This window comes from Bos indicus x Bos taurus, chromosome 25 (genome assembly GCF_003369695.1).
Source record: "Bos indicus x Bos taurus breed Angus x Brahman F1 hybrid chromosome 25, Bos_hybrid_MaternalHap_v2.0, whole genome shotgun sequence".
Taxonomy (NCBI): domain Eukaryota; kingdom Metazoa; phylum Chordata; class Mammalia; order Artiodactyla; family Bovidae; genus Bos; species Bos indicus x Bos taurus.
This window is the reverse complement of record NC_040100.1, coordinates 22949844-22966245: the sequence shown is the minus strand read 5'-3', so window position 1 is coordinate 22966245 and position 16402 is coordinate 22949844. Positions and strand designations below refer to the sequence as shown.

At 38.6% G+C, this 16402-nt stretch overlaps 1 protein-coding gene across 1 annotated transcript in view; it reads left to right on the top strand.

Moving 5' to 3' along the window:
• Window positions 1–16402, top strand: part of LOC113883814 (ATP-binding cassette sub-family A member 3-like) — a 201960-nt gene that overhangs the window by 133587 nt on the left and 51971 nt on the right. Inside the window, exons 17-18 of the mRNA XM_027527832.1 lie at window positions 10347–10506; window positions 11245–11539. Of these exons, the coding sequence (XP_027383633.1) occupies window positions 10347–10506; window positions 11245–11539 (455 nt within the window). The remainder of the gene's footprint in view (window positions 1–10346; window positions 10507–11244; window positions 11540–16402) is intronic.

Sequence of the window (16402 nt, the reverse complement as noted above, 5' to 3'; positions counted from 1 at the left end):
CTTCCCAACGGTGGCCAAAGTATTGGAGTTTCAGCTTCAGAAGTAGATGTTTTTCTGGAACTCTCTTGCTTCTTCCACTGAAGAACATACATCCAATGTATGTTGGCAATTTGATCTCTGGTTCCTCTGCCTTTTCTAAATCCAGCTTGAGCATTTAGAAGTTCAAGGTTCAAGTACTGTTGAAGCCTGGCTTGGAGAATTCTGAGTATTACTTTGCTAGTGTGTGAGATGAGTGCAATTGTGCAGTAGTTTGAGCATTCTTTGGCATTGCCTTTCTTTGAGATTGGAATGAAAACTGACCTTTTTCAGCTCTGTGGCCACTGCTGAGTTTTGCAAATTTGCTGGCATATTGAGTGCAGCACTTTCACAGCATCATGTTTTAGGATTTGAAATAGCTCAATTGGAAACTCATCACCATTAGCTTTGTTTGTAGTAATTTTTCCTAAGGCCCACTTAACTTCACATTCCAGGATGTCTGGCTCTAGGTGAGTGATCACACCATCATGATTATCTGGGTCGAGAAGATCTTTTTTGTACAGTTCTTCTGTGTATTCTTGCCACCTCTTCTTAATGTCTTCTGCTTGTTAGGTCCATACCATTTCTGTCCTTTATCGAGCCCATCTTTGCATGAAATGTTCCCTTGGTATCTCTAATTTTCTTGAAGAGATCTCTAGTCTTTCCCATTCTGTTGTTTTCCTCTGTTTCTTTGCATTGATCGCTGAGGAAGGCTTGCTTATCTCTCCTTGCTATTCTTTAGAACTGCATTCGGATGTTTATATCTTTCCTTTTCTCCTTTGCTTTTTGCTTCTCTTCTTTCACAGCTATTTGTAAGGCCTCCCCAGACAGCCATTTTGCTTTTTTGCATTTCTTTTTCTTGGGGATGTTCTTGATCCCTGTCTCCTGTACAATGTCACGAACCTCCGTGCATAGTTCATCAGGCACTCTGTCTATCATCTATAGTCCTTTAAATCTATTTCTCACTTCCACTGTATAATCATAAAGGATTTGATTTAGGTCATACCTGAATGGTCTAGTGGTTTTCCCTACTTTCTTCAATTTAAATCTGAATTTGGTAATAAGGAGTTCATGATCTGAGCCACAGTCAGCTCTCAGTCTTGTTTTTGCTGACTACATAGAGCTTCTCCATCTTTGGCTGCAAAGAATATAATCAATCTGATTTCAGTTTTGAACATCTGGTGATGTCCATGTGTAGAGGCTTCTCTTGTGTTGTTGGAAGAGGGTGTTTGCTATGACCAGTGTGTTCTCTTGGCAGAACTCTATTAGCCTTTGCCCTGCTTCATTCCTCACTCCAAGGCCAAATTTGCCTGTTACTCCAGGTGTTTCTTGACTTCTTACTTTTGCATTCCAGTCCCCTATAATGAAAAGGACATCTTTTTTGGGTGTTAGTTCTAAAAGATCTTGTAGGTCTTCATAGAACCGTTCAACTTCAGCTTCTTTAGCATTACTGCTTGGGGCATAGGATTGGATTACCCTGATATTGGTTTGCCTTGGAAACGAACAGAGATCATTCTGTCATTTTTGAGATTGCATCCAAGTACTGCATTTCGAACTCTTGTTGACCATGATGGCTACTGCATTTCTTCTAAGGGATTCCTGCCCACAGTAGTAGATATAATGGTCATCTGAGTTAAATTCACCCATTCCAGTCCATTTTAGTTCGCTGATTCCTAGAATGTCGACATTCACTCTTGCCATCTCCTGTTTGACCACTTCCAATTTGCCTCGATTCATGGACCTAACATTCCAGGTTCCTGTGCAATACTGCACTTTACAGCATCAGACCTTGCTTCTATCACCAGTCACATCCACAACTGGTATTGTTTTTGCTTTGGCCACATCCCTTCATTCTTTCTGGAGTTATTCCTCCAATGATCTCCAGTAGCATTTGGGCACTTACCGACCCAAATAACAATGTTGTGATAGTTTCAGGTGAACAATGAAGGGACTCAGTCACACATATACATGTATCCATTCTACCCCAAAGCCCCCTTCTATCCAGGCTACCAATAACATTGAGCAGAGTTCCACATGTTATAAAATAGTTCCTTGTTGGTTATCCATTTTTAAATATAGCAGTGTGTCCATGACCATCTCAGACTCCTTAATTATCCCTTCCCCCTGGCAACCATAAGTTTGTTTTCTAATTTATGAGACTCTTTCTGCTTTGTAAGTACATTTATTTGTATCATTTCATTTTAGATTCCACATATAAGGTGTGTCATACAATATTTCTCCTTCTCTATCTGACTTACTTCACTCAGTATGACACTTTCTAGGTCCATCCATGTTGCTTCAAATGCATTATTTCACTCTTCTTAATGGCTGAGTAGTATTCCGTTGTATAGGTGAAAGATTGTTGCTGACCCACAAAAAGATGCCAGGATTCTTGGCCTCTGGAGAAGAATTCAATCCTGGGCCAGAGACAAGGCTTGATCACTCAGAGCTTTTGTGTAATAAAGTTTTATTAAAGTATAAAGGAGATAGAGAAAGCTTCTGTCATAGGCATCAGAAGGGGGCAGAAAGAGTACCCCCCTGCTAGTTTTTAGCTGGATGTTATATAGTCACTCAGTTCAGTTCAGTTCAGTCGCTCAGTCATGTCTGACTTTTTGTGACGCCATGAATCACAGCACGCCAGGCCTCCCTGTCCATCACCAACTCCTGGAGTTTACTCAAACTCGTGTGCATCGAGTCGGTGATGCCATCCAGCCATCTCATCCTCTCGTCCCCTTCTCCTCCTGCCCCCAATCCCTCCCAGCATCACAGTCTTTTCCAATAAGTCAACTCTTTGCATGAGGTGGCCAAAGTATTGGAGTTTCATCTTTAGCATCAGTCTTTCCAATGAACACCCAGAACTGATCTCCTTTAGAATGGACTGGTTGGATCTCCTTGCAGTCCAAGGACTCTCAAGAGTCTTCTCCAACACCACAGTTCAAAAGCATCAATTCTTTGGTGCTCAGCTTTCTTCACAGTCCAACTCTCACATCCATACATGACCGCTGGAAAAACCATAGCTTTGACTAGACGGACCTTTGTTGGCAAAGTAATGTCTCTGCTTTTCAATATGCTATCTAGATTGGTCATAACTTTCCCTCCAAGGAGTAAGCATCTTTTAATTTCATGGCTGCAATCACCATCTGCAGTGATTTTGGAGCCCAACAAAATAAATTCTGACACTATTTCCACTGTTTCCCCATCTATTTCCCATGAAATGATGGGACCAGATGCCATGATCTTAGTTTTCTGAATGTTGAGCTTTAAGCCAACGTTTTCACTCTCCTCTTTCACTCTCATGAAGAGGCGTTTTAGTTCCTCTTCACTATATAGTCACTGCTGCTGCTGCTGCTGCTGCTGCTAAGTTGCTTCAGTCGTGTCTGACTCTGTGCTACCCCAGAGATGGCAGCCCACCAGGCTTACCCGTCCCTGGGATTCTCCAGGCAAGAACACTGGAGTGGGTTGCCATTTCCTTCTCCAATGCATGAAAGTGAAAAGTGAAAGTGAAGTCGCTCAGTCATGTCTGACTCTTTGCGACCCCATGGACTGCAGCCCACCAGGCTCCTCCGTCCATGGGATTTTCCAGGCAAAAGTACTGGAGTGGGGTGCCATTGCTTTCTCCTCTAGCAGTCTGTTCATGAAAGAAAGGAATGTCTTAAAACTCAGAATGGCACCAGGCCCCTCATCCATAAGATGTATTTTGGGAAAATCCTGGCATCAGATGAGTCATCTCAGGCGGTAAAATGATTGACTTGAATCTTGTAGAAGGGCAGATTATCATACAAATAGTTTCATTTACATAGATTAAGGGAACAATGTCTGAGTATAACATAATAGTTTGTCAAGTCAGTTCTGAGCCATTAGGCAGAACCCACTTGAAGACAGAGTCTGGGGTAAATGCATAGTACATTAACATAGCTTAAGACAAACATTTCTTTTTTTTTTTTTTTTAAGTAGTACCTTTGGTTTTTTTTTTTTTTTTTTTTTTTACTTCACAGTATTGTATTGGTTTTGCCATACATCAACATGAATCCGCCACGGGTGTACACATGTTCCCAATCCTGAACCCCCCTCCCACCTCCCTCCCCATACCATCCCTCTGGGTCACCCCAGTGCACCAACCCCAAGCTTCCTGTATCCTGCATCGAACCTGGACTGGCGATTCATTTCTTATATGATATTATACATGTTTTAATGCCCTTCTCCCAAATCATCCCCCCCTCCCTCTCCTGCAGAGTCCAAAAGGCTGTTCTATACATCTGTGTCTCTTTTGCTGTCTCACAAAAATAACAGGGTTATCGTTACCATCTTTCTAAATTCCATATATATGCATTAGTATATTGTATTGGTGTTTTTCTTTCTGGCTTACTTCTCTGTGTATAATAGGCTCCAGTTTCATCCACCTCATTAGAACTGATTCAAATGTATTCTTTTTAATGGCTGAGTAATACTCCATTGTGTATATGTACCACAGCTTTCTTACCCATTCATCTGCTGATGGACATCTAGGTTGCTTCCAAGGACAAACATTTCCATAAGGGGAATGCATTGGTTAACTCAAAGTTTGAGAATAGTTAACTTCAGGTGGAACCAGGTGTCATTATGGCAACACAGTATTTTAAGAGAAACCTCTTTTTAAATTTGTATAGAGAAGGGAAAAAAAAAAAAATATATATATATATATATATATATCACTAGTTTGTTTCCTCCTGCCCCTTAAGAGAGAGATAAAAAATGTCTGACACTTGCAGCCTATTTCCTCCGTTTGGAGACCCCTGGCCTTCCTGCCTGTTACCCTCTCATATATGTACTGTATCCTCTTTAGCCATTTCTCAGTCGATGGACATTTAGTTTACCTTCATGTCTTGGCTGTTGTAAACAGTGCTTCAGTGAACATTGGGGTGAATGTATCTTTTCAAATCATGTTATTCTCTGGATATATGCCCAGGAATGGGATTGTAGGGTCATATGGTAGTTTTTTTTTAAGGAACCCCATGCTGTTCTCCATAGTGACTCTACCAATTTACATTCCCACCAACAGTGTACAAAGGTTTCTTTCTCTCCACACCCTCTCCAGCATTTATTGTTTGATGATAGTCATTCTGACTGATGTGAGGTGATATCTCATTGTAGTTTTGATTGGCATTTCTCTAATAATTAGCAGTGTTGGCCATCTTTGTTTGTACCTACAGGCCATCTGTATGTCTTTTTTGAATAAAAGCCTATTTAATTCTTCTGCCCATTTTTTGAGTGGAGTGTTTGTTTTTACACTGTTCATGAGGTGTTTGCAAATTTTGGAGACTAATCCTTTGTCAGTCACATCATTTGCAAATATTTTCTCCCAGTCTGTGGGTTGTCTTTTCATTTTGTTTACTGTTTCCTTCGCTGTGCAAAAACTTTTGAGTTTAAATAGGTCCGATTTATTTATTTTGTTTTTATTTCCATTATTATAGGAACTGTATTAAAAAAAAACTATTCCTGTGGTTTATGTCAGTGAATATTCACCTATGTTTTCCTCTAGGAGTTTTATAGTGTCTGGTCTCATATTTAGGTTTTTAATCCATTTTATTTTTGTGTCTGGAGTTAAATAATGATCTATTTTCATTTTTTACATGTGGCTTTCCAGTTTTTCCAGCAACATTGAAGAGACTGTCTTTCCAACATTGTGCAATCTTGCTTCCTTTGTAATAGATTAATTGGTCATCAGTGCATGGGCTTATTTCTGGATTTTCTATCCTATTCCATTGATCTATTTTCTATTTTTGTGCCAATATCATACTGTTTAGATGACTGTAGCTTTGTAGTATAGTCTGAAGTCAAGGAGCCTGATTCCTCCAGCTTTTTTTTCTTTTTTAAGATTGCTTTGGCTATATGAGAGTTCCAGAAAAATATCTACTTCTGCCTTATTGACTACACCAAAGTGGCTTAAAACTCAGCATTCAGAAAACTAAGATCATGGCATCTGGTCCCATCACTTCATGGGAAATAGATGGGGAAACAGTGAAAACAGTGTCAGACTTTATTTTGTTGGGCTCCAAAATCACTGCAGATGGTGATTGCAGCCATGAAATTAAAAGATGCTTACTCCTTGGAAGAAAAGTGTTGACCAACCTAGACAGCATATTAAAAAGCAGACACATTACTTTGCTGACAAAGTCTCTCTAGTCAAAGCTATGGTTTTTCCAGTAGTCATGTATGGATGTGAGAGCTGGACTGTAAAGAAAGTTGAGCATGAAAGAATTGATGCTTTTGAACTGTGGTATTGGAGAAGATTCTTGTGAGTCCCTTGGACTGAAAGGAAATCCAACCAGTCCATCCATAAGGAAATCAGTCCTGAATATTCATTGGAAGGACTGATGCTGAAGCTGAAACTCCAATACTTGGCCCACCTGCTAGGAAGAACTGACTCATTTGAAAAGACCCTGATGCTGGGAAAGATTGGAGGCAGGAGAAGAAGGGGACGACAGAGGATGATATGGTTGGATGGCAGCACTGACTCAATGGACATGAGTTTGAGTAAACTCCAGGAGTTTGTGATGGACAGGGAGGCCTGGCCTGCTCCACTCCATAGGGTCACAAAGAGTGAGACACGACTGAGTACTGAACTGTGAGCTTGGCTATGTGGGGACTTCTGTGTCTCCATACAAATTTTGAAATTTGTTGTTGTTGTTGTTGTTCTAGTTCTGTGAAAAATGCCATAGTAATTTGATAGGGATTGTACTGAATTTGTAGATTGCCTTGGATAATGTAGTTTTTGACAATATTGATTCTTCCAATCCACAAACATGGTGTATCTTTTCATATGCTTATATCTCATTTGATTTCTTTCATCAGCATCTTATAGTTTTGGAGTCACAGGTCTTTGTTTTGTCTCCTTAGGTAGATTTACTCCTAGGTATTTTATTCTTTTTTATCTTTGCCCATTTTTGAGTCAGATTTTTTTTTGTTGTTGAGTTTTAGAATTTATATATATTAGTCTGGTGTAAATGTAATTTGGTTTCAGACCATGAATTTTACATTGTTATAACTAGGCTCAAACACATCTTTATAAATCAAAATAGGAACCATTACAGTTAACACACTTTTGACAATGAGAAATAAGTTTGTTTATTCCTGTAGCATAAAAATCCATGCTTCGGGATTTAGTGACCTCTTGGAAAGCATTTTCCTCATCCTGCTTGTTTTGGAAGTGTTTTCTCTGCAAAAAGTTGTTGAGATGCTTGAAAAAGTGGTAGTCAGTTGGCAAGAGGTCAGGTGAATATGGCAGATGAGGCAAAACTCTGTAGCCCAATTCGTTCAACTTTTGAAGTGTTGGTTGTGCAATGTGCTGTTGGGCATTGCCATGGAGAAGAATTAAGATCCTTTCTGTTGACCAATGCCGGTGGTAGGCATTGCAGTTTCAGTGCATCGCATCAATTTGCTGAGCATACTTCTCAGATGTAATGGTTTCATTGAAATTCAGAAAGCTGTAGTGGGTCAGATGGGCAGCAGGCCACCAAACAGTGAACATGACCTTTTTTTGGTGCAAGTTTTCTTTGGGAAGTGCTTTAGAGCTTCTTCTTGGTCCAACCCCTGAGTTGGTCATCACTAACTGTCTTACACAATCCACTTTTTGTTGCACATCACAATCTGATCAAGAAATGTTCATTGCTATTGCATAGATTAAGAGAAGACAACACTTCAACAATTTTTTTTTTTTTTTTTTGGGTCAGCACATGAGGCATTCCACTTATTAAGCTTTTTCCCTTTCCAATTTGTTTCAAATGCCAAATGACTGTAGAATGGTCAATGTTGAGTTCTTGGGCAACTTTTTATGTAGGTGTAAGAGGCTCAGCTTCAGTGATGGCTCTCAATTTGTTGTTGTCAACTTCTGATGGTTGGCCACTATGCTTCTCATCTTCAAGGCTCTCATCTCCTTTGCAAGACTTCTTGAACCACAACTGCACTGTACATTCATTAGCACTTAGTGGGTCAAATGCACTGTTGATGTTGTGAGTTGTCTCTGCTGCTTTTATGACCCATTTTCAACTCAAATAAAAAAGCTCTTGAATTTACTTTTTGTCTAACATCACTTCCATAGTCCCAAATAAATATAAAATAAACAGTAAGGAATAAGTCATTAGCAAAACAGCATATAGTGAGAAATGTGCATTAAAATGATGTACAATATAATCACATTTATTTAGAATGTATTCTAATATCAAACAGCAAATTTCAACAATGCAAAACTACAATTACTTTTTCACCACCCTAATATATTCTTGACCTTAATTCTTTACTAGACTTATGACTGGCAGATACTTTCTCCTATTCTATAAATTGCATTTTCACTCTGTGGAGATTGTCTTTGATGCATGAAGGTTTTTCATTTTTGTGAAGTACGATTTGCTTATTTTGCCTTTTGTTACTTATCCCTTTGGTATCATAAACAAGAAATCATTAACAAATACATTGTTGTGAATCTTTTGTCCTATGTTTTCTTCTAAGGGTTTTATAGTTTTTGGTCTTTGACCCATTTTGAATGGTGTTAAGTAAGGGTCCAAATACCTATATCTCCCTCTCTTTTGGACCTCCTTCCATCTAGGTCACCACAGTGCATTAAGTAGAGTTCCCTGTGCTATACAGTATAGAACATGATGTTTTGATATGTGTATACATTGTGAAATAGTAACCACAATAAAGCTAATTAACATATCCATCACTTCATACAGTTACCATTTTCTTTTTTGGTGATAAGAACACTTGAGATCTACTATTCTACATCATTTCAAATTTACAATACATTATTATTAATTATAGTCACCATACTACACTTGTGAAAAACTGTAGAACTTAACACCATTCAAACTGGATCAAAGACCTAAATATAAGAACTAAAACTATAGGTTGTGTTTTTACTCTGTGGATATTGTCTTTTGATGCATGAAAGTTTTTAATTTTCATGAAGTACAATTTGCCTATTTTGCCTTTTGCTACTTATGTATGTGTATAATCTATTCATTTTGCTATACAGTAGAAACTAGCACAACATTGTAAAGCTACTATGAAAGTGAAAGTCGCTCAGTCATGTCTGAATCTTTGCAACCCCATAAATTACACAGTCCATGGAATTCTCTAGGCCAGAATACTGGAATGGGTAGCCTTTCCCTTCTTTAGGGGAATCTTCCCAACCCGGGGGTCAACCCAGGTCTCCCTCATTGCAAGCGGATTCTTTACAAGCTGAGATACAAAGCTAATATACTCAAGTAAAAATTTTTTGAAAATCATATTCTATACCCTTAATATTTGTAATTTTCACTTGTCAATCACACTTAAATTGGAAAATAAAAAGAAGATAAATAGAAAGTAAATGGCAGATGTTAGATATAAACTCAAATATATCACTAATTACACTACATGTAAATAGACTAACAACAATTCATATGCTTGTAAGGGAGTATGTCTATGTGTGTGTGGGAAAATTTTTCATCAGGGTTATCTCTAGGTATTGGAACTATTTTCCTATCTTTTTTTTGTATCTTGTAGTGTTTTACTCATGGAAATTATTACCAATAAATAAAATATGAAGAATAAAAATTTTAGAAAAATGACAGAGAATTTTTTTTCCTTAGGTTATAATTACTTGTGTATATTTTTTCATTCTTCTTAAGCATCCATACCAAAAGACACAGCTTTGGACATAGGCACTAAATGGAAAATGTAAGGATTTTTTTTTAAAAAAAAAACCTACTATCCAAAGGCCCTATCATTTCATAACATAAAGAACACCTTAACATCCAAAGGAGAGTTATTATCTTTGACTTAAGATAAGTGCTTTTACTTGAATAAATTCAGCTTAATGAAACACAATATGTTACAATTGTTTTTCTCATCTTACCACAGAATGGTAGAAACTTTACCATGAATTGGCATCAGTCCTCTGACTGGTTTATTGAGAGCCAATATTATCATACTTGGGCTTCCCTGGTGGCTCAAATGGTAAAGAATCTGCCTGCAATGTGGGAGACCAGGGTTCAATCCCTGGGTCAGGAAGATCCCCTGAAGAAGGGAATGGCAACCCACTCCAGCACTCTTGCCTGGAAAACCCCATGGACAGAGGAGACTAGAGGGCTACTGTCCATGGGTTCACATAGAATTGGACAGGACCGAGTGACTAATACTTTCACTTTCACATTATCATACTGCTTTTATACAATATACTTAACAATCAGTAAGAAAGATCAAAGAGTCCTCCAAATTTGGAAATTTGTTTGCTGTTTGACAAAAAAAATAGATTGAAGGTATAGTCAAAGTAAAATATTTTGTGCTTTTTGTGTGTATATGTGTGTATTTAGGGTCAATAAGCTGGCAGATTCTGAAATGGAGATTCAATCTATCCAGTCTTCTCTTTCAACAACCCAAAGAGGACAAAACAGGAATCAGAGTAGGAGAGTACTCAGAAATCATGAAGGACTCAGATTAAATGAAATTGCTAACATTAAATTTAATACTGGGGTGAGTATATTCATTAAGAATGTAAAACTAGTATATTTGGCTTGGGTGTATATACTACCTGAACCTGAAAGATGTTTGGAGTATGACCATAGGAGAGTCAAGGAGATAAGAAATAGTCTGTACTACAACTCCACTAATTTCCTGATGCAGGAGAAATGGGTTTTGGATAAAGACCACAGCTATGTCACTTTCACCATTGTTATTTCTCAGAATCACTGAGAGGTTCTCATTTTCTAATAAATTTTCCCTTTATTTGGTTCTAACAAGACCCAAGATTTACTTTTAGAAGATATTGGTTGATCAAAGATTAGGGGCATTTTCTCACTATGAACCATTGTTAGTATACTAAATAAAGTAAAAGACAGTAGTTGTATACAAGTTTTATGGGGATAGTTCCCTTAAAAAGAGAGATGGAAAGATTATAGTTTGATGTTAAATTAAATAAATAAATATAATTTTTTCTAATCAGAAATAATACAAATATATTAATGAATAAAATCACCTTGACAAGATTTTCAGTGTAGTTAGGTAAGAAACCAGATGTTAAGTCTTTTCCCTTAATACCTTATACAAATAAACTTTTCCATACCGTTTTGTTTTCTTTGGTTAAATTCAAGAATATATTTGTATAATATGTGTTTATCTTTTGCTATAAAAATTTTAAGCATTGAATTTCAATTTGAATATCTTCCTTGGATCACTAGTAATTCTGATGCTATGTTCTTCTCCTCTTTTTAGTTTCCACTTTACCACCAGCAATTTCATGCCATGTTTTTAAAGAGAGCACTATTCAATTGGCGCAGTTGGAAGTTGACATTGCTACATATATCAATAATTTTGTTTGTCACTACTTACCTTTTAACAACTCTAAACTTGTATTATATTATGCCTGCCAGAGAAATGGACTTAAGTCAATATGGTCGAACAATTGTGCCTTACTCAATTTCTGGGAATTCTGTTTTGGCTCTAAATATCATAAATAACCTTGAGATTTTTTTAAAGCTTAAGAATCAAGAACTTCAGGAAGTACAAGGTAAGACCTGTAGGAAAAAAGAGACCGCTGCTATATGAACACCTACATGTATCACTTGCAAAGAAGGAAGTTAACTATGCTATCTAGCTACCCATTTCTTTCTTTTCCTACTAACTACCAGTATCTTCAGTTCAGTTCAGTTCAGTTCAGTCGCTCAGTCATGTCCGACTCTTTGCGACCCCATGAATCGTAGCATGCCAGGCCTCCCTCCATCACCAACTCCCAGAGTTTACTCAAACTCTTTTCCATCGAGTCGTTGATTCCATCCAGCCATCTCATCCTCTGTCGTCCCCTTCTCCTCATGCCCCCAATCCCTCCCAGCATCAGGGTCTTTTCAAATGAGTCAGCTCTTTGCATCAGGTGGCCAAAGTATTGGAGTTTCAGCTTCAACATCAGTCCTTCCAATGAACACCCAAGACTGATCTTTAGGATGGACTGGTTGGATCTCCTTGCACTCCAAGGGACTCTCAAGAGTCTTCTCCAACACCACAGTTCAAAAGCATCAATTCTTTGGCACTCAGCTTTCTTCACAGTCCAACTCTCACATCCATACATGACCACTGGAAAAACCATAGCCTTGACTAGATGGACCTTTGTTGGCAAAGTTATGTCTCTGCTTTTTATTTTATTTTTTTTCTAGTTTATAATGGGTTTTATTTTCATGCTTTGCAGTAATACATTCATGCTCAATTTATACCAGAGTTAGTCACAGAATTCTTTATAAAGATAAAGCCAAGTTATATTTAATCTTATCTTTTAAGCTGTATCAGCATGACATTCTGTAAAACTGGAAGTTACTAATGCAGTGTGCCAATAAAATATGGACAAGAGATATTTTAGGTCTCTAGTGGAAGAAAAGATTACTTCATTAACCATACACATATATTTTGATATATTCAGTTTGTATAGATCTATATTACCTGATTGATGTATGCTATCTAGGTTGGTCATAACTTTCCTTCCAAGGAGTAAGTGTCTTTTAATTTCATGGCTGCAGTCACCATCTGCAGTGATTTTGGAGCCCCGAAAAATAAAGTCTGACACGGTTTCCACTGTTTCCCCATCTATTTTCCATGAATTGATGGGACCAGATGCCATGATTTTAGTTTTCTGAATGTTGAATTTTAAGCCAACTTTTTCACTCTCCTCTTTCACTTTCATCAAGAGACTTTTTAGTTCCTCTTTACTTTCTGCCATAAGGGTGGTGTCTTAGAGGCAGCTAAACCAAAAATCAAAAATGTACACTTTACAGCAGCTGGGCACAAAAGTTAATCATTAATGGAAGCATTCTGGCTGCAGTGGTCTTTCAGCTAATTGTATCACCTTTCAAAGGATGAGTAAAAGAGCCAAAATACTATGTTATTGTGAAATTTAGCATACAAATTTGTATTCTGACCAGAATATAAAAATGTTTCTCTAAGCTCTCACAGGGTAAAATAATTCCAGTATCTCCTTTACAATATTGATCTTTCTAAAAACAGGTGGCTGAAGACTTAGTAGATTGATTTTTCAGAACTACTATTTTGAAATAGTAGTACTCATTTAGCCGTGACTCAAATAGTACTCAAACAGCTGTACTCATTTGTTTAATGTTTACTTTTTGTCAGAACTGTGAATATACTGAACAATTTTCTGTATTATGTTGCTAAATGCTAAAAGCAACCCTTTTATGTAGCTTATTTTTTTGTCCATTTATGTGTAAAGCATGTGTGCTCAGTCATATCCCATTCTTTGTGACCCCATAGACTGTAGTGCGCCAGGCTCCTGTGTCCATGGAATTTTCCAGGCAAGAACACTATAGTGGGTTACCATCTCTTATTCCAGGGAATCTCCCCAACCCAGAGATCAAACTGTAAGCCGGGTGTGGAGAAAAAGAGAATGAGCTGGGCAGTCAGGCAGAGAAAGATTTATTATAGGAAGAAAGCAAGTGACTGGCTTTAGAGAGAAACCAGTACTCTCCCTTTACAGCCAACCCTTCTTATACCCTATCAATAGGAAATTGTGCCCTGAAGGGAGGGGGGCCTTTGTTTATCTTTAGCACGCAGCTGGGGTCTTGTGATCATGCAGAGGGGTCTCGTGGTTGGGTGGTCACGTAGTCTTGAGAAACTGGCACCAGCAAGGAAAAACAGGATATCACTTTAAGGAAAAACCAGGATGCCACAGGGCAATGTGGCCACTGTGACTTCATCCCTTGTTTGTCAGGTAACCATAATGGGCCATTTTTAAACAATACGCTATAAGCCAGCCCCTTGTGAACCCTAACACAAAACTGCATCTCTTGCATCTCCTACAGTGACAGGAATTTTTTTTTTTTAACCACAAGACCACCTGGGAAGCTCAGAAATTAGGCCAAAACCTAGTGGATGGAGAATTTTGAATTCTTTGTATGATTGAATGAGTCCATTCTTCCACAAAAGCAACAGAAATACTTGGAAAAGAATTCTTAAAAATCAACCAACTTACAATATTGGAAATTAAGCAAAAGCATAGAACAAGCTAAAAAGTGTCTATTTTAAAAACTACTGAACCTCTATTTTTAAAAAAATAGTAAAATCTGTGACACTTTAACTATTCCTAGCTATGGATTTTCTAGCAGTTACGTACTGATGTAAGAATTAGACCACAAAGAAGACTGAGCACTGAAGAATTGATGCTTTCGAACTATGGTGCTGGAGAAGCCTCTTGAGAGTCCATTGGACAGCAGCAAGGAGATCAAACCAGTCAGTCCTAAAAGAAATCAACCCTGAATATTCATTGGAAGGACTGATGTTGAAGCTGAAGCTCCAATACTTTGGCCACCTGATGTGAAGAGCCGACTCACTGGAAAAGACCCTGAGGCTGGGAAAGACTGAGGGAAAGAGGAGATGAGGGCAACAGATGATAAGATGCTTGGATGGCATCATTCACTCAATGGACATGAGTTTGAGCAAACTCTGGAAGAGAATTGAGGACAGGAAATCCTGGCATGCTGCAGTTCATGGGGTTGCAAGGGGTCGGACACAACTTAGTGACTGAATAACAACAGTTCCTATGGTTCTCCGTCCCCTCAGTGGTGTGGTATCCATGAAAGCCAGAACCTCACAGTTGATGGAAAGAACTGATCTCTTCAGAGCCCTGTTAAAAGTCCCATTTATGAGGACTGTCAATACTTTGACTGAAGTAGAAGCACAAAAACTCTGTTCCCAAGGCATTATTCCTATTGAATTTAAATTAGGGCTCAACTCTTTAGGAAAATCCCTAACCCCAGGGAATTATTTAAAGCAATAGAAATCCACTGGTAATAGCACCACAGGTAGCTAAGGCTGTGCTTTCAGTTGGGTCAAATAAGAGCTTACCCAGAAAGCAATTTTAAAGGAATACCTGGAGAGCTAGATGTCCACAGTGGACTTTAAAGTCCTGATATTCCTGCAGACCTAGAAAGCTCAGAATGGTAGTATGCATGGCCAGAAATAACCTACGAAATGAGAAGAATCCAGCCACTTACTTCTAGTTGATGTTGAGGCCCTACACACGCAAGCAATGAAAGTTGAGGCTGACTTGTAAGCTGCCTGAAATTTGAAGGTGTGCCTTTGTTCAAAGATCTCCTTGGCCAAGGGTGGTAGACTTACTGGCTCTAGATATTTAAAAGAATCTTTTAGCTAGTTGCTAAATTATATTGATTTAAGACTGACCCCTAGAAGACAGGCTTAAAGGCCAGAATTTTTTTTAAGTTCATCAGAGAAATAAGTGGCTTCATACTGTAGAGAATACAGAATCTACAGAACTGTCCACAGAAGTCATTAAGCAAATGAGTAGCAGCAACAACAACAAAATTAACAATAACAACACACAGGGAAGTTCAGATACCAGAGTTGATACACCATCCTATATGCCCAGTTTTCAACAACAGAATGAGAAGAGAAAGAGTAATGGGCTGAATTGTGTCCCTTCAAAATTCATATGCTAAGCCCTACCTCCAATATCTCAAAATGTGACTGCATTTGGATATTAGATCTTTAAAAAAGTAATTAATTTAAAAGTCTTCAAGAGTGGTTCCAATGTGCAGATGAGGTTAGAACCATAGAATCAGAGGAACTCCGGGCTCAGGGATGCCAGGCATAGATGTGGGAGGAAGTAAGGGGCTCCTCTAAAAACAGGGAGATTGAGAAAAAGGTGGGCTTCTGGTTCAAGATTGCAGAGTAGAAGGATGTGAACTCATCTCCTCCTTTAAGAGGACCAGAATCACAACTAGTTGTTGAACAATCATTGACAGGAGGGCATGGGAACCACCAGAAAAAGTCACCCATGTCCAAAGACAAGAAGCCACGAGATAGTAGGAGGAGCACAATCACAATAAAATCAAATCCCATACCTGCCAGATGGGTGACCCACAAACTGGAAAACAATAATCCCAAAGAAGTTTTCCCACTGTTGCAAAGGTTCTGAGCCCCACATCAGCCTTCACAACCTGGGAATCTGACAAAGGAACTGGGAATCAACAGGGAATTTGACCTTGAAGGCCAGAAGAATTTGGTTATAGGACTTCCACAGGACTGGAAGAAATAGAGACTTCACTTTTGGAAGGAAAAAACAATCTTGCTGTAACCAAGACCCAGGGGAAAGGAGCAGTGACCCCACAAGAGACTGACCCAGACCTACCTGCTAGTGTTGGAGGTTCTCCTGTGGAGGCATGGGTCAGCAAGTTCTCACCACAAGGACGGAGGCATTGGCAACAGCAGTCCTTTAAGGTCCTGCTTGGTATAAGAACTCCTGGAGATCACCATTAACCCTACCATAGAGCCCATAGACCCCAGGGCTGGGTCACCCCAGGTCAAACATCAAACAGAAAGGGAATACAACCACACCCATCAGCAGATAATTGTG